Source organism: Medicago sativa, chromosome 1 (assembly GCF_051527215.1).
Source record: "Medicago sativa cultivar Bolivia chromosome 1, Bolivia_mono, whole genome shotgun sequence".
Classification (NCBI taxonomy): Eukaryota; Viridiplantae; Streptophyta; class Magnoliopsida; order Fabales; family Fabaceae; genus Medicago; species Medicago sativa.
The window spans coordinates 92,858,196-92,877,041 of record NC_140749.1 but is presented as its reverse complement, the minus strand read 5'-3'; the positions used below and the strand labels follow the sequence as shown (position 1 = coordinate 92,877,041).

At 32.3% G+C, this 18,846-nt stretch overlaps 2 protein-coding genes across 2 annotated transcripts; both read left to right on the top strand.

The window, feature by feature from the left end:
- Positions 1-4,786: 4,786 nt before the first annotated feature.
- Positions 4,787-9,274, top strand: LOC146959242 (mechanosensitive ion channel protein 6-like). Its single transcript, XM_085740790.1, has 5 exons — positions 4,787-6,948; positions 7,523-7,646; positions 8,109-8,402; positions 8,503-8,705; positions 8,805-9,274. Exons 1-5 carry the CDS (start codon positions 5,078-5,080, stop codon positions 9,088-9,090), a joined length of 2,778 nt encoding a protein of 925 aa, XP_085596916.1. The 5' UTR covers positions 4,787-5,077; the 3' UTR covers positions 9,091-9,274.
- Positions 9,275-15,900: 6,626 nt separating this feature from the next.
- On the top strand, positions 15,901-16,996 carry LOC146959241 (mechanosensitive ion channel protein 5-like). Its single transcript, XM_085740789.1, has 3 exons — positions 15,901-16,124; positions 16,225-16,427; positions 16,527-16,996. Exons 1-3 carry the CDS (start codon positions 15,909-15,911, stop codon positions 16,810-16,812), a joined length of 705 nt encoding a protein of 234 aa, XP_085596915.1. The 5' UTR covers positions 15,901-15,908; the 3' UTR covers positions 16,813-16,996.
- Positions 16,997-18,846: the final 1,850 nt, after the last annotated feature.

The window sequence follows — 18,846 nt, the reverse complement described above, 5'->3', positions numbered from 1 at the left end:
ACAAAATAGAAGAAAATTTCTTTAGAATAGAAATGAAGAACGCAATTTGGGGAATCCATGATTTAATGATTTTACAAATTTCATATATAGATGAAATGATAAAAGAATTAGAAGAAACAGAAAATATTTCTGTTACACAAAAAGAAAGAGTCACAACCCTGTTATGGCCATCTCAAAAACTAACTGAATTTGAACAATCCTTAGAAAAAATTATATAATGCCTGGGTTAGGTCTTATAACAGAAGTAAAACTCTTTAAAGAAAGATTAGAGAATATAGTCTCTGATATAGAATTCTATCATAGAAGAATTATTTTAAGGCAAATTCTTTTTCATTCCAAAGAATTTGTACAATACCATATAGAATATATTGAAGACTTTCTAAGAGAAATAGAAGATTTAGAAGATCTTACAAACACACAAAAAGAAAGAGCTAAAACACTCTTAAAACCATTTCAAGGTTTAATTAAAATCGAACAAATGTTAAATCAAGTTCGAGAAAATTCCGCTGGCGACACTGCCACAACCTGGTATCAGAGCCAGTAATACAATCCTAAGGGATAAATGGTGAAAACAAAAATAAAAAAGAAAATAAAAATATCTTTTTTCCAAAAACAAAAGCTTTTTAAAATCGCTTTTCCAAATAACCGATTTAAAAGGTTATATGGACAAAATCCACGTGGCACACACCGATTGACTATGTCATGTGACATAGCCCGCCATAATGTTATGCAAGTCCAGTCCATTTTTTCCCTGACCCAACTTCATTATAATTAGAGAAATGATATTCTAACAACCATTTTGTGACAACCTATGTGACAACTTTATCTCTCATACTCACACTATCTTTTTACTTTCTCTCTCTATTGCTTTGGTTTCCGTGTTACTATCTACTTTTCCTTTGAAAATTGGTGGTTGTCACAAAAGTTGTTGATTTTTGGTTGTTAGAATATCATTGTTCTTATAATTAACATCTCTGGCCCTAGTACGAGCCCTAAAATATTCCCACGACTTAGGCTGATTGGATCAGTAACTAAAATAAAAAATTTGTATATTCATAGCGTAAAAAACATATTTAACCACAAAATAAAATATCGGAATCAAACTAAAAAATATATTAAAACGAAATTTTTTTGTCATCTATTTTATTCAACCAACGAAAAATTTGTGTTTGATTTGATATATAAATCATTAAGTACTATACAGAACAACACAACACAGCAAAATAGACAAATTTTTATGATATTAAATAATTTTTGGTTTTATATGGTTTTTTGTGTACAAAAAACTATTTTGATGTTGTAGACATCTTATACGTGGTACAAAAAAGTTGTGTTGTGGTTTAATGAGAGACAAGAATTTCAGCTTTTATCATCTCCCTTTTTTTAAACTATTTTACAGATCAAACATTGTATAACTGAGGTTGTCATGTCCTTCGCTTTTTAACATATCAAACACACTTGAGATTTTTGGTTTCTCTATTTTAATATTTTGTTCCAATTTTAATTTCAGCCTATATTTTTTACCCTTAAAATGGTGAATTTTAACAAAAAAAAATGCAATAAATTTCTGCCTCAAAGGTAATATATTTATGTTAACCAGCGCCCCCATGGCACTGGTTAAGGAGTTAAATATAATAGTATCTTGCATTGAAAGTTGTGTTGTCATTGCATTAAAAGCTTAAAAAATGTTCTTTTTGACTTAAAATTTCCACTTTTGGCTTCCTTAACCAGTGTCCCGGGGGCACCGGTTAATATGACCCTTTTTAAAAAGGTTCAAAATGGCACCACAATTGAAATCGTACTACATTTATGCACCACAAAAGTCAGTTTTATTTTGACAAACAAAACCTGATTTTTATTGAGAAAGACTTACGGTCACATGTTTCCTACTGGAGTCGGAATTTGAGTTTATCGTCTTTAAACATTGATTGGTTCAGTAACACAAAGTCAACTCGCTCATAATAATACTATGACTCACTCATATAGTCGTCATAGACCTTTGTCTTGTTTTTGTGGCAGGACATGTACGAGATAAGCTGGTATACAATTAATGAAAAAAAATTAAAGTATATCCATCTTTTCTCTTGTCAAACTCTGGTTGTCATTTTTTTTTTTTGGCAATGAGGCCATCGAGACTCATATATTTTACTCCATCTGCCCCTCAATAGATGACTTGTTTGACAATATGTATTATTGACTTAACATACTTTGACCATATTTTTTTAAAAATAAGGAAAATGTTAACTAGTGTCCCCGAGGCACTGGTTAAGGAATCAAATGTAGAAAGTCTTGCATTTAAACTCGTGTTGTCAACTCATCAAAAGCTTAAAAAGTGTTATTTTTACTTTGAAATTTACTTTTTTAGTTTCCTTAACCAGTGCCCCGGGGGCACTGGTTAACATGACCCTTTTAATAATTCACAAAGATAAATAATATCATGTAAGATGTTATTAGATAAATATTTTTAAAATATTAAATTTTCATACTTTGTTTTAGTAGTGAATTGAAGATATCAAAGATAAAACATATGCATTGGTATGTGTGTCGAAGTCAACTAAGTCATCTAATATGAGATGGAGGGAGTAATATTGATGATAGCGCTCAAATCAATTCAGGGATGACAGAATTTAGTGGCTTAATTAGAGATTTTGAGGGACAATTTATGTGCGGTTTTATGGTAATATTGACTACTCGAATATTCTTCATGCTGAAATTTTGGGATTAATGCATGAGATTTAAATTTGTTGGCATGAAGGCTTGAGAGACATAATCTGTTACACTAATTTCATGCATATTACTCACCTAGTGCAGTATGTTGATGTTTCCACTTATCACTATGGAAATGAGATAGCTATTATTAGAAAGTATATGGTTAAAGATTGAACTTTTCAACTACGTCGCACTCTTAGGGAGGGTAATATGTGTGTTGACTTCTTAGTCAAACTTGGAACAAGGTCTACGAGTGATCTATTGTTCGTGCTTAACCCTTTAGCTGAGCTTCGTTTATTGCTTACGACAGATAGTATGAGTGTTGCTTATCATCGCGGTTAGTAGTCTCTTTTTTATTTTTGTTTTTGCTTTGATTTTTTTCCCATGCAACCAAAAAAAACTCTGGTTGTCATTTTTCTTTTTATCTACCGAAAGGGGGAGTATTATGGTTAATTTTAATCCAAAAACGTAACATTTTTTTAAAATGAAATAAGTGATTTATACATAATCCAAAAACGTAATAATTTTTTTTTTAAATTAAATAACTGATTTATACATATTTTCATTATTTTTCGTATGTTTTTGTTATTCCATTGTCCTAACACAACATAGTTTGTTTTGACTACTCGTTTTATTTTGGAGTCCTCTCTTACTTTATAGACTCCTTTTCTAATGATATTTTATGGGCTTCTATGTTTAAGAATGTGCATTTAGTTTCTTAGTTTTTCTATTGAGCCGCCGACCCTCTATTGCAAAATAAAAAAAAAGGTTAACCATTTACCGGGGAAACTTATAAAAAAGGAAAGAATTAAACATGATTTTGTTTGATATAGTATGTTACCAAATTTAGTCCCTCAATCATTAAGTATGTATATATATGTATATATATATATATATATATATATATATATATATATATATATATATATATATAAAATAAACATAATTTTATTTGATACAGTATGATACCAAATTTAGTCCCTCAATCATTAAGGAAACAAAATATTGTTTTTCTTTTTTAGGGGAAAAAACAAAATATTGTTAATGAATTTTAAAATTGAAACAAAACAATAAAAAAAGGAAAATACAATTAGGATTCACGTCTGCAAATTTGAAGATATGTTTTTGTTTTTTAATAATATTTGGGATATGTTTAGTTAGTTTTTTTTAATTTTTTTTAATAAAAACAAAATAATATTTATTCATTTAATTAAACTAATAGAGTATATTAGGCAATATCGCTAAAAAAATAAACAATGAATTTACAACTCACAACATTAAATTAATAACGTACATGTAAAATACTATAAATAATACAATAAAATTAAAGTAAACGAAATACCCATAAAAACCATCATAATCAAATTAAAATTTAAACATGATTATAATGCCAAATTTTTGTTTGATACGAATTTTCTGGTATTTTTGTTGGCACATAGAAAAACAAAACAAAAAACTCTTAACCTATTAACCATAGCCATACATATTTTGTTCAATTAGTCTAATGAGTAAAAATTAAACTTTAAAGTGAAATATCTAGACTTTAAACTTCGTTTCGTCCCATGCATATATTTTTTAAAAATTCGTATCAAACAAAATTTTTCACTTTAATATTTGGAAGAGATTCATATAATATTATAAATATTTATACAAAATTAGTTTAAAAAATATTAATTATACACATAAGTTTACTTAAAAAGAAAGACAAAAGATGAAGATAAAAAACTTTTAAAGACTAAAAATAATTTTTTTTAAAGTAACTAAAATAAAAATTTTGTATATTCATAGCGTAAAAAACATATTTAATTATAAAATAAAAATATATGAATTAAACTAAAAAAATATATTAAAAGGAGGACCCGGAGATAACAGGCAGGATACGCGGTTATGAGACTGAGAGAAGGAAATAAATTTAAGGACCACCGCATCACTAAAACAGCACCAATCAAACTTAAAACAAAATAAAAAAAACTTAAAACAGAATAAAACAAACGCTACTGTTATACCATTACATTACCACCACAACTCTCTCTCTACAATCCATAAATTATTTAAAAACATTATACTATTCCCCTTCATCAACCATTGTCATCATCATTGTCGTTAGAAGTGTTTTTTGCATCTGCTCTGTTGACAATACACAGTACACGCGTCCCCTCACATCGTCCTAGAAAGACCCTTTCAATCCTAAAAAATCAAAAAGCAGCATTATATATCTTTTATAGTGTATATAGAAAAATTTCTTGGTCACCACCGAATACCTACTTTCTTTTCTTTTTCACGTTTAACTAAACTTTAGGATGCATTATTATTTTATTAAAATCTTCTTTTATTAAATTCAATTTTCCAGAGAGACCCTAACCCTGTGATGCAAACTATTAAAAAATCCTTCAAATCTTATGCTTCTCAGAACAATAAACATTCTAGAAAATTTTCTGCAGATTCCGACCACGAACAGCTCCCTATTCTCCACGACCGCCAACACAGCAGCCGCTCTTTTCCTATGGCCGGAGACGTCGTCGTGAAAATCAACGACGACGGCGGTGAACCTTCCCAAGCCAATAACAAGATTTGGAGAGAATCCAGCTACGATTTTTGGAATGACACCGGCGACAATGTTCGTGATGAGAGTTTTGATTTCCGCCACAAAGCTAAGCTAGAGGATCCACCGTCGCAACTGATCGGAAAATTTCTTCATAAACAGCGTGCCTCCGGTGATATGTCATTGGACATGGATTTGGAGATGGAGGAGCTTCAGAATGAAGGTAACGTCGCTGACGGAAAGTTAACGCCGGTGGAGGAATCTCCCACGGTGATTCAACGCGAGTTGAAAGTTAGTTTCGAGGAACCAGCTTCAAATTCGAATGGGATTGAAGCTGTGAACGATCCTGTTCGGAGAAGACACAGCAAGGATTCGCCGTCAATGGGTGAGTATGCTCGGCCTCCACAACCCCCTAATCACGACCGTCGTCATTCTCCATCACCTGCGGGTAACGGTGGTGGTGATTGCGAGGTTTTGAGGTGTTCCTCCAATGCTTCGTTTGAGAGGAACCTCTCAATGCAGAGAAAATCAACGTTAATGAAAACTAAAACTAAGTCCAGATTAATGGACCCACCCGATGAACCGGATAGAAGATCTGGTCGGGTTGCTAAATCGAGTCAGCTTTTGTCCGGGATGATTGGGAGGAAAGGTGATGATGATGAAGATGATCCTTTTATGGAAGAGGATTTTCCAGATGAGTATAAGAAAACACATTTCAGTCTTTGGATTCTTCTTGAATGGTTGAGTTTGATTTTAATTATTGGTGCATTAGTAACAACTTTGAGTGTTCCTTTGTTGAGGGATAAGACTCTGTGGCAGCTTAAGTTTTGGAAATGGGAAGTGATGATCCTTGTTCTAATATGTGGTAGATTGGTTTCTGATTGGGTTATTAGGATTGCTGTGTTTTGTATTGAAAGGAATTTCCTATTGAGAAAGAGGGTTCTTTATTTTGTGTATGGTGTCAGGAAAGCTGTGCAAAATTGTGTTTGGTTAGGGCTTGTTTTGATTGCATGGCATTTTCTGTTTGATAAGAGAGTTCAAAGAGAGACAAACAGTGATGTCCTTCAATATGTGACCAAGGTTTTGGTCTGTTTCTTGGTGGGTACTTTGGTGTGGTTGTTGAAAACTCTAGTGGTTAAGGTTTTAGCTTCTTCTTTTCATGTGAGTACATACTTTGATAGGATTCAAGAGTCACTGTTTAATCAGTTTGTGATCGAAACACTCTCGGGGCCGCCTTTGGTGGAGATTCGAAAGGCGGAAGAGGAAGAGGAAAGGCTTGCTGATGAGGTTCAGAAGTTGCAGAATGCCGGTGTTAGCATACCTGCTGACCTAAGAGCTAGTGCCTTTCCTAACATCAAGAGTGGAAGGTTGAGGAGTGGAATGCTTCAGAAAAGCCCTGTGGTTAAGAGTGGCAAGTTTTCAATGCCACTTTCCAAGAAATCTGATGATAATGGGATTGGGAATGGTGGTGGTGGGATAACTATTGATCACTTGCACAAGCTGAATCCAAATAACGTGTCAGCTTGGAATATGAAGAGGTTAATGAATATGGTTCGGCATGGGGCACTTACTACATTGGATGAGCAGATACTTGATTCTTCTGCTGATGATGAGCATGCCACACAAATCAGAAGTGAAAATGAGGCTAAAGCAGCTGCTAAGAAAATCTTTCAGAATGTTGCTAGGCGTGGCTGCAGGTTATCCATTAATCTAGTTTTACTCACCAATCATGATTTATATGACATATCAGCTTGCTTGTTTCCATACCTGACACCTGTATACTTTTATGCATTTGTAAACTTTTTACTTATGATATTAGCTTCTGTTATGATTATTATTAACTCCTATTTCTTTCTCTTGGTATTATGTATGGATTATCAAAAACTCAAAAGACATAATTAGGATGTCTTCCCCTTCTATTTGGTTTATTTTTCATTTAATAATGTTTTTTCTTATTTTGAGTTTCTATTGAAACATGACCAAATCACCTTAGGCAAGTTTTAATGGTGTTTGAATAACACATAGTAGTAGTAGTAGTAGTAGTAGTAGTCTTGGACTTATACTACTACTACTACTACTACTACTATGTGTTATTTAAACTCTCTTTCTCTCTCCTATGTGACATAATCAATTGAGTGTTTAGTGTGACCAATAAAGAAAAGGTTTCTGTCTAATTTAATATGCATTACATGTAATAAATGACAAGTGGTCCATTGTTTATTAGTCCTTTCTCTCTGTCATTTTATTTTCTTCCTTTATGCTGCACTGCAGGTTTATATATCCTGAGGACTTAATGCGTTTTATGCGAGAAGATGAGGCTATAAAAACCATAAATCTATTTGAAGGAGCGTCTGATTCTGGGAAAATCAGCAAATCCGCGTTGAAGAACTGGGTGGTAAGATTTAACGCGTATGATGCATAAACCGTGTAATTTCATATGTTTCCTTTTCTTCTTTAGTGTTGTTTGTCTGATGGAATACCTTTTAGAGGCAAAATTTGATAGCACTTCCTTGATGTGCATCACATTTTCATTATGGTTTCCTGACATTATTCACTTGTTGTAAACATTTACCCGCCGTAGTATATATATTAGATAAACCCATAGTTACCTAAGCTCTGTTTGACCCTGCCTAAGACTAGTTGCATCTGATTAAACTTGGCTTTATCTTTTTTCTTCTTCTTGTGCTCATTTTCAATCATACATGCTTTGACGAATCTTTTTAAGACAAAAATTTGCATCGAGAGAGTATTCGTGCCTGGTTACTTTTGATTTTGTTTACACTTTACATACAAGTATAATGTGTTTACTTCTATAATATTTACAAATTACAGCAATATTGCTCATTTTATTGTCCAGGTTAATGCCTTCAGGGAGAGGAGAGCGCTTGCTTTGACATTGAATGACACCAAAACCGCAGTGAACAAACTTCATCGAATGCTCAATTTCTTAGTTGCCATTATCATACTGGTTATTTGGCTCTTGATATTGGAAATTGCTACTACCAAATTTCTTCTTTTTGTGAGCTCACAACTTGTCTTGGTTGCATTTATATTCGGAAACACATGCAAGACTGTATTTGAAGCAATCATATTTTTATTTGTAATGCATCCATTTGATGTGGGAGATAGATGTGAAATTGATGCGACCCAGGTAATGTCTATATCTCTAGGAGTTTATAGATTCTGTCTTCTTGCAATGCAAACCTGGTCTAATTTTGTCCCCCTCCCCTCATTTTTGCTTGTGGTTTCAGATGGTTGTCGAAGAGATGAACATCTTGACCACCGTATTTCTGAGATACGATAATCAAAAGATAACGATCCCTAACAGTGTCCTTGCTACTAAGGCCATACATAATTTCTACCGTAGTCCTGACATGGGAGATTCTATTGAATTCTGTATCCATGTAGCTACCCCACCTGAAAAGATTTCACTCATGAAACACAGAATACATAAGTATGTATTGAAACTGAAAGCTGTCTCTCCTTTATTATCTTTGCATATTTGTTGGTATATATATCTGATGACCTAAAATCGTTATTGACTACAATGCAGTTTCATTGATAACAAGAAGGAGCACTGGTATCCTTCACCGTTTATAGTCTTGAAGGATCACGATCAATTGAACATGGTTAAAGTGGCAATCTGGCCAACTCATAGAATGAACTTCCAAGACATGGGAGAAAGATATATCAGGAGGTCTCTTCTTATTGAAGAGTTGATGAAGATTTTCAGGGATCTCGACATTCAGTACCGTCTCATGCCTCTCGACATTAATGTTAGAGCTTTGCCTACCACTTCTGATCGTCTTCCAGCTAGTTGGACAACAATCACAAATTGAGTAGAAGGGTGAAATCCACCATGTACTTAGTAGCCTCATGTTGCGTGGCATTATGTGCTCCGAAGTGTTACATTTTAGCAGGGTAGGCTTTATGTAAAGAGTTTCTTATGGTTATTTCTGTAGATTAGCTTGATATCTACTAAGGTTAGTTTTTAGCTGATAAATCAAAGAGTTTCTATTGGTACATGCTTTTCTCATGCAGTTTTGTTTAAATAATGAGTATTCGTTGATACCTCTTATCCAACACCTTACTGAGTCGCGACTCTCTAGATGTGTATAACAGTTTGACCGCGTAATCGGTGTGTGATTGGTGTCGAGGATTGTTCTTGGCCAAATCTATCGATCCTGGATGAACACATGGTTGTCTGATGGACTAAAAAAAATGGAATTTTTAGAACACTTACAATTCCTCATACATGCTTTTGAATCCTGTGTGGTCTTGGGTCATCATGACCCTCTCCCCAATCCTCCCATTGTTCTTGCTCTCCATAGTTAAATGGTTATGGAATGCCCCTCAATCTAGCTTGCGCTGCCTTTTGGAAGATCATGACAGGCCTACCACCTTTTTTTTGTACCCAACATTATTGTACAAAAGGATAAAAATGCCCTACATTTGCGATGATTACTTTTTCACAGTAAAAGTCATCTTTGTGGTTTATATATTTTTTTCTCCACCATGAAAGTCATTTTTATGATACTGATTTTTAAAAAAGAAAATTATGTACAGTTAAGTTTTACATTTCATATTTATGATTATGTAGAAGTCTTTATTTGAGTTGGGGTGCCCCAATGATTGTCGGGTATGCTTAAAAAAGTTCTTTGTTAAACATGCAACAATTGCACCATAAGCCACCTCAAATCATGTAGATAATAACAAAATAAAGAATGATATTTGTATATCATTTATTTTTCTACACTCATTCAGCATCCTATTTTATCTTCATCTCTCTCTCTCTCTCTCTCTCTCTCTCTCTCTCTCTCTCTATATATATATATATATATATATATATATATATATATATATATATATATATATATATATATATATATATATATATATATACTAGTTTGGACACCCGTGCCAAGCACGGGCTAGAATTTGGTTATACTTGACATAGAGAATATTATTATGTATCATGTATTGATTAAAGCTAAAGATTTGATAAAATAGTGGAGGTTGAACAACAAACAAATGGAAAAAAAACACATACTTAAACCTTAAAGTTTTGAATGAAGATGTGGTATCATTCTCACCTGTGTGGTTGTTCTTTCTCCAATGTGCCGATCCACACCAGTGATGTCTCCCCTTGAAGGTCCAACGACGGTATCTTATCCCGGTTCAACATTGTGGGGGAGCGGTTCTTGGTAGTGGATCACGTATACAGAGACTATGATACTTAGTGGAGAGATGTTAATTTGTCAATTGTGAGTAACAATTTCACATTATATGCAAGAATAGATGTTGAGCAACATATAAGTATGGTGACTCATATATCTAATATCTTACGTTTGGTGCAATATCAATTTCACTTATATGATTGGTCTTAGTCTAATGTGATGATACAACCCATTGTAGGCTTCCACATAAGACATAATATTATGATGATTTTTTTGTTTCAGTTTTTGGCTGTCATTTGTTGAATTTTTAGCCTTAAATTTTAATTTTTAGATGTCATTCGCTTTCATGCAATTTTTTTTATTCAACCTTTGTTACTATAAATTTCTTTACTTTTGGTGTTTGGTGGAATCATAGTGGAAAATATAGATGTGTTAGGTCACAAAATACATGTTTATTAGACAGTTTAAATTGATGTGGTATTTTTTTAATGAGTCTAATATTTTGGTAGCATAATTACCAGCAATCGCCAACGCCTTCAACAAATCCATAAACTATCAGTAACTCACTATATTACATATACTCTCATGGGTAAAACATACTTTCCTTAGTTTGTTCCCTCGTAATTTCTCTCATGTTCAAATTCCTTGTTCATCTTCTTTCTTTTTTTAATTTACTTTCTTTCTTCGCATGAAAGAAACAAACAAAAACACTCCTCTATGAAACCACTACCAACCAAATTTTTTTACGATGTTGTATCTTTGATCTGATCTCACTATATCACATACACAGAGATTCCTAACCTTAAGGGAGATATGTTAATGTGTCATGTGAGTTAAACTTCTCTTTGGATGCAATAATATATATTGAGCAACATATGAATGAATTGATAATATGCCTAATGTCTTGAGGTTTTAGGTGAAGATGTGGCGTCAATCTCAATCTCACTTCTGGAGTTTTATTAGTCAAATGTGATGATTCAATTCATTGTAGGCTCCCTTATAACTACAAATATTACGATGAATTATTTAATTTTTTTATTTTTTTAATATAATATCTTAATTTTTTAATATTCAATATATATTTTTTGATGTCGTTCGATTTCATTCAATTTTTTATCCAACCTCTATATTTCAAATATCTTCATTTTTGATCTTTGATGAGATTGAACAATAGAAAACTACATATATGTTATGATGAGTTGATAAAGTACATGTGTACATGTTTATTAGACATTTTAAATTGATGTGGAGTTTTTTTATTGAGTCTATTTTTTGGTGAAATAATTACTCATAAATCTCGTACTCCTTCAAATAACCCATCAAATTATCACTAACACACTCTTTTCTTAATATTTCCACGGACAAAACACACACTACTTTTTTTCCGTTATCATTTCTCTCATGTTCAAATTTCTTTCTCATATTATTTCTTTTTCTATTTTTCTTTCTTTCTTTTTCATTAAATGTGCAAACATAAATCTCCTTCCATGAAACCACCATCAACCAACCTTTTTTTACTATGTTTTGCCTTCGTCTAGCTTTATTTGGCTATGTCACCAGATCTCAAACGAAGAAAGTCTCACATTTAACGAAGATATGTTAATGTGTCAATTGTTAAGAAATAGATACGTGAGATGATCAATATAACTAATGTGTTAAGATTTTGGTGATGATGTGGTGTCAATCTCACTTTTATAGTCGCACTTAGCATAATGTGTTGTTCTAACCTATTTTAGTCTTCTTCAAAACTCTGAACATTATGATTAACTATTTTGTTAGTTTTTTGATGTCATTTATTTCATTTTTATACTCCCTCCGTTTTAAAATGAGTGTCGTTTTAGGTGTTTACACACATATTAAGAAATGCAATGATTAAAAGAAAGAGAATAGTTATTTTACCAAATTATCCTTATTAACTATTGGTTAGTTTTAAAAGTAATTCTTTGGAAGGAGTGTGCAGAGTATTAATTGGAGGGTACAATTGAAAAGAAAAAGTTATTATTGCATTGGAAACTGAAAGTGACATTCATTTTGAAACAAATTTTTTTGGCTAAAGCGACACTCATTTTGAAACGGAGGGAGTATTAAATATAAGTTTTTGGATGTTATTCATTTTCATGCACTATTTTTTAATCAATCTATATTATTTCAAATTTCTTCACTTTTGATCATTGGTTGGATTTAACTATAGAAAAATTCTCACGTAGAATGTTGAGTTGACATAATTCGTGCTTATTAAAAAGATTTAAATGTTGTAGTGTTTTTTAATTAGGTATATTTTTTTGGCAAATTAATTACCCAAAAATATCAAACTTCATCGATAGACCTATAAAATTACCAGCAACTCACTTTATTTCTTATAACCTCATCGACAAATACACAATTCTTTTTTTTTTTACCTGTATCATTTATCTCAATCTCAAATTTATTTTTCATCTTCTTTCTTTTTCAATTTCCTTTCTCTCTTCTCATAAAAGTAAGAAATATAAACCTCCTTATATTTAATTACTACCATCCCATCTTTATGACAATGTTGTGCCTTCATTTGACCTTATTTGCCTATGTCACATAATTACAGACGTGGAGACTTGCACACTTGAGAGAGAGATGTTAATATGTCAAATGTGAGTTAAAATTATAATGGAGAAAAGAGAAGATGTTGAATAACATATAAGCGATATGAACTAAAAAAATTGTATGAAAATGTGGTATCAATCTAATTTTTGTGGTTTCTCTTAGCATAATGTTACGATATAACCTAATGTAGGCTACACTGGGAATTCCAACATTATGATAATTTGTTTTGTTAGTTTTTCGTGTTATTTTTTTAATATTTTTAATCTTAACATTTAGATGTTGGACGTCATTCATTTTCATGCATTTTTTTTTGTCAAGGCAATATATATTTTTATTCAACATCTATTATTTCAAATTCCTTCACTATTGGTCTTTGGTGGAATCTGAAAAAGGAAAATTGTAGATGTTTATTAGACATTTTAAATTGATGTTGACTTTTTAATGAGTTTGGTACTTTGATAGCATAATTACTAAATTATCTCAATTTTCTTCAACGTAACAAACCCATAAAATTACCAACAACTCACTATTCTCCCTTACTTTTTCTCTCATGTTCAAATTCTTTTTTTCATCTGATTTCTTTTTCTACTTTATTTTTTCTCTTCTCATGAAATAAATGAGTGAAAACATATCTCTACGAAATTGCCTTATTTGGTTATTTCACCATATCATAGATACAAAGAGTCTCACGCTTAAGGGAGAGATGTTAATGTGTCGTGTGTGAGTTAAACTTCTACACATTAGATGCAAAAGTACATATTGAGTAACATATAAGTGAGATGTGGTGTCGATCTCATTTTTTTTAGGGGTGTGTCAATCTCATTTGTGGGGTTTCTCTTAGCCAAATATGAAGATCCAACCCATTGAAGACTCCCTCATAACTTCAAACATTATGATGAAATATTTTGTTAGTTTTTATATCATTAGCTTAATTTTTTATATTAAATATAAAAAAATCATTTTATTTTTTTGCGTTATTTTAAATTCCTTCATTTTTGGTCTTTGGAGGAATCTAAAAATGGAAAAAAGCTAATGTGATATGTTGAGTTGAAAAAATACATGCTTATTAAAAAATTATATGATAGATAAATTAGGGAAATAATTTGATGAGTTACATATATACGCAAAACCTTTGATTAGTTTTAGGATTAATTAGAAGTTGACCCACTTGTGTTGTTTTAATTTTTTGTACTATCCGTTTAGGGTCGACCTACACTTTTGTGTGGATTTACTGGGGTAGGTTTATGTCCCCCTAATTTGTATTTGTATCTCCCCCTTTTTTTAATAATATAATATATATAAGCAAAAATGAATAAAGTCTAGTTGAGATGTCATATATTCTCTTTAAATTGTGCTTTTAATTTAGAAAAAAAAATTACAAATATGATATGTAAAATTTACATTTAGATGTCAACGTATATTGAAGGAGGACACAATCGAAAACCAAACTCTCCACTCAACGAAAAAGGGATTTGAGAATTCGAGAAGAATTTCAAATTTTAGAATGAACGTTGAATTTTGAAACAGTGTGAAAATGTTGAAAGTTAGAAACAATATTTTATAAAATAAAAATCAATTAAATAACCTCAATTACCCCCTTCCCCTCAAAAAAGAAAAACATCAATTACCCCTTTAATTTTGTGATATCATCAATGTATGGATATCTTATAGGATAAATGCATAGTTGACTAATGATATGATAAATGTCTAATCTTAAATATCATATTAATGCATTCCTTTCTCACTAAAAACTGAAAATGTACATGCTGATGTGGATTAGTTTAATAACATTTAGTGAGCTTAAGCACCATATATGTACACGTGTACTTTTGCATTCTATGAAGCCAAATCTTTATAATAGAGAATTTTTTTTTTATATATTAAAACACATTTACGTGCATTTGTTATTTTTTTTTTGACAATTACGTGCATTTGTTATTAAAATATATGACATAATTTTAAAAAAAATCAAGATAAACATTGTAGGAAATTCGTAAATGGTTATGCGAGAAGATGTCTAATCTTAGTAGTAGTAGTCGTCGTCTTGGACTTATACTACTACTACTACTATGTGTTATTTAAACTCTCTTTCTCTCTCCTATGTGACATAATCAATTGAGTGTTTAGTGTGACCAATAAAGAAAAGGTTTCTGTCTAATTTAATATGCATTACATGTAATAAATGACAAGTGGTCCATTGTTTATTAGTCCTTTCTCTCTGTCATTTTATTTTCTTCCTTTATGCTGCACTGCAGGTTTATATATCCTGAGGACTTAATGCGTTTTATGCGAGAAGATGAGGCTATAAAAACCATAAATCTATTTGAAGGAGCGTCTGATTCTGGGAAAATCAGCAAATCCGCGTTGAAGAACTGGGTGGTAAGATTTAACGCGTATGATGCATAAACCGTGTAATTTCATATGTTTCCTTTTCTTCTTTAGTGTTGTTTGTCTGATGGAATACCTTTTAGAGGCAAAATTTGATAGCACTTCCTTGATGTGCATCACATTTTCATTATGGTTTCCTGACATTATTCACTTGTTGTAAACATTTACCCGCCGTAGTATATATATTAGATAAACCCATAGTTACCTAAGCTCTGTTTGACCCTGCCTAAGACTAGTTGCATCTGATTAAACTTGGCTTTATCTTTTTTCTTCTTCTTGTGCTCATTTTCAATCATACATGCTTTGACGAATCTTTTTAAGACAAAAATTTGCATCGAGAGAGTATTCGTGCCTGGTTACTTTTGATTTTGTTTACACTTTACATACAAGTATAATGTGTTTACTTCTATAATATTTACAAATTACAGCAATATTGCTCATTTTATTGTCCAGGTTAATGCCTTCAGGGAGAGGAGAGCGCTTGCTTTGACATTGAATGACACAAACTTCATCGAATGCTCAATTTCTTAGTTGCCATTATCATACTGGTTATTTGGCTCTTGATATTGGAAATTGCTACTACCAAATTTCTTCTTTTTGTGAGCTCACAACTTGTCTTGGTTGCATTTATATTCGGAAACACATGCAAGACTGTATTTGAAGCAATCATATTTTTATTTGTAATGCATCCATTTGATGTGGGAGATAGATGTGAAATTGATGCGACCCAGGTAATGTATATATCTCTAGGAGTTTATAGATTCTGTCTTCTTGCAATGCAAACCTGGTCTAATTTTGTCCCCCTCCCCTCATTTTTGCTTGTGGTTTCAGATGGTTGTCGAAGAGATGAACATCTTGACCACCGTATTTCTGAGATACGATAATCAAAAGATAACGATCCCTAACAGTGTCCTTGCTACTAAGGCCATACATAATTTCTACCGTAGTCCTGACATGGGAGATTCTATTGAATTCTGTATCCATGTAGCTACCCCACCTGAAAAGATTTCACTCATGAAACACAGAATACATAAGTATGTATTGAAACTGAAAGCTGTCTCTCCTTTATTATCTTTGCATATTTGTTGGTATATATATCTGATGACCTAAAATCGTTATTGACTACAATGCAGTTTCATTGATAACAAGAAGGAGCACTGGTATCCTTCACCGTTTATAGTCTTGAAGGATCACGATCAATTGAACATGGTTAAAGTGGCAATCTGGCCAACTCATAGAATGAACTTCCAAGACATGGGAGAAAGATATATCAGGAGGTCTCTTCTTATTGAAGAGTTGATGAAGATTTTCAGGGATCTCGACATTCAGTACCGTCTCATGCCTCTCGACATTAATGTTAGAGCTTTGCCTACCACTTCTGATCGTCTTCCAGCTAGTTGGACAACAATCACAAATTGAGTAGAAGGGTGAAATCCACCATGTACTTAGTAGCCTCATGTTGCGTGGCATTATGTGCTCCGAAGTGTTACATTTTAGCAGGGTAGGCTTTATGTAAAGAGTTTCTTATGGTTATTTCTGTAGATTAGCTTGATATCTACTAAGGTTAGTTTTTAGCTGATAAATCAAAGAGTTTCTATTGGTACATGCTTTTCTCATGCAGTTTTGTTTAAATAATGAGTATTCGTTGATACCTCTTATCCAACACCTTACTGAGTCGCGACTCTCTAGATGTGTATAACAGTTTGACCGCGTAATCGGTGTGTGATTGGTGTCGAGGATTGTTCTTGGCCAAATCTATCGATCCTGGATGAACACATGGTTGTCTGATGGACTAAAAAAAATGGAATTTTTAGAACACTTACAATTCCTCATACATGCTTTTGAATCCTGTGTGGTCTTGGGTCATCATGACCCTCTCCCCAATCCTCCCATTGTTCTTGCTCTCCATAGTTAAATGGTTATGGAATGCCCCTCAATCTAGCTTGCGCTGCCTTTTGGAAGATCATGACAGGCCTACCACCTTTTTTTTGTACCCAACATTATTGTACAAAAGGATAAAAATGCCCTACATTTGCGATGATTACTTTTTCACAGTAAAAGTCATCTTTGTGGTTTATATATTTTTTTCTCCACCATGAAAGTCATTTTTATGATACTGATTTTTAAAAAAGAAAATTATGTACAGTTAAGTTTTACATTTCATATTTATGATTATGTAGAAGTCTTTATTTGAGTTGGGGTGCCCCAATGATTGTCGGGTATGCTTAAAAAAGTTCTTTGTTAAACATGCAACAATTGCACCATAAGCCACCTCAAATCATGTAGATAATAACAAAATAAAGAATGATATTTGTATATCATTTATTTTTCTACACTCATTCAGCATCCTATTTTATCTTCATCTCTCTCTCTCTCTCTCTCTCTCTCTCTCTCTCTCTCTCTCTATATATATATATATATATATATATATATATATATATATATATATATATATATATACTAGTTTGGACACCCGTGCCAAGCACGGGCTAGAATTTGGTTATACTTGACATAGAGAATATTATTATGTATCATGTATTGATTAAAGCTAAAGATTTGATAAAATAGTGGAGGTTGAACAACAAACAAATGGAAAAAAAACACATACTTAAACCTTAAAGTTTTGAATGAAGATGTGGTATCATTCTCACCTGTGTGGTTGTTCTTTCTCCAATGTGCCGATCCACACCAGTGATGTCTCCCCTTGAAGGTCCAACGACGGTATCTTATCCCGGTTCAACATTGTGGGGGAGCGGTTCTTGGTAGTGGATCACGTATACAGAGACTATGATACTTAGTGGAGAGATGTTAATTTGTCAATTGTGAGTAACAATTTCACATTATATGCAAGAATAGATGTTGAGCAACATATAAGTATGGTGACTCATATATCTAATATCTTACGTTTGGTGCAATATCAATTTCACTTATATGATTGGTCTTAGTCTAATGTGATGATACAACCCATTGTAGGCTTCCACATAAGACATAATATTATGATGATTTTTTTGTTTCAGTTTTTGGCTGTCATTTGTTGAATTTTTAGCCTTAAATTTTAATTTTTAGATGTCATTCGCTTTCATGCAATTTTTTTTATTCAACCTTTGTTACTATAAATTTCTTTACTTTTGGTGTTTGGTGGAATCATAGTGGAAAATATAGATGTGTTAGGTCACAAAATACATGTTTATTAGACAGTTTAAATTGATGTGGTATTTTTTTAATGAGTCTAATATTTTGGTAGCATAATTACCAGCAATCGCCAACGCCTTCAACAAATCCATAAACTATCAGTAACTCACTATATTACCTATACTCTCATGGGTAAAACATACTTTCCTTAGTTTGTTCCCTCGTAATTTCTCTCATGTTCAAATTCCTTGTTCATCTTCTTTCTTTTTTTAATTTACTTTCTTTCTTCGCATGAAAGAAACAAACAAAAACACTCCTCTA

Excerpts from the sequence above, each read along its gene's own strand:
- LOC146959242 (XM_085740790.1), top strand. The coding sequence starts at position 5,078 with ATGCAAACTATTAAAAAATCCTTCAAATCTTATGCTTCTCAGAACAAT. Across the intron at positions 8,403-8,502 it reads GTGAAATTGATGCGACCCAG|ATGGTTGTCGAAGAGATGAA; the intron begins GTAATGTCTATA and ends TTGTGGTTTCAG. Across the intron at positions 8,706-8,804 it reads ATGAAACACAGAATACATAA|TTTCATTGATAACAAGAAGG; the intron begins GTATGTATTGAA and ends ACTACAATGCAG.
- LOC146959241 (XM_085740789.1), top strand. The coding sequence starts at position 15,909 with ATGCTCAATTTCTTAGTTGCCATTATCATACTGGTTATTTGGCTCTTG. Across the intron at positions 16,125-16,224 it reads GTGAAATTGATGCGACCCAG|ATGGTTGTCGAAGAGATGAA; the intron begins GTAATGTATATA and ends TTGTGGTTTCAG. Across the intron at positions 16,428-16,526 it reads ATGAAACACAGAATACATAA|TTTCATTGATAACAAGAAGG; the intron begins GTATGTATTGAA and ends ACTACAATGCAG.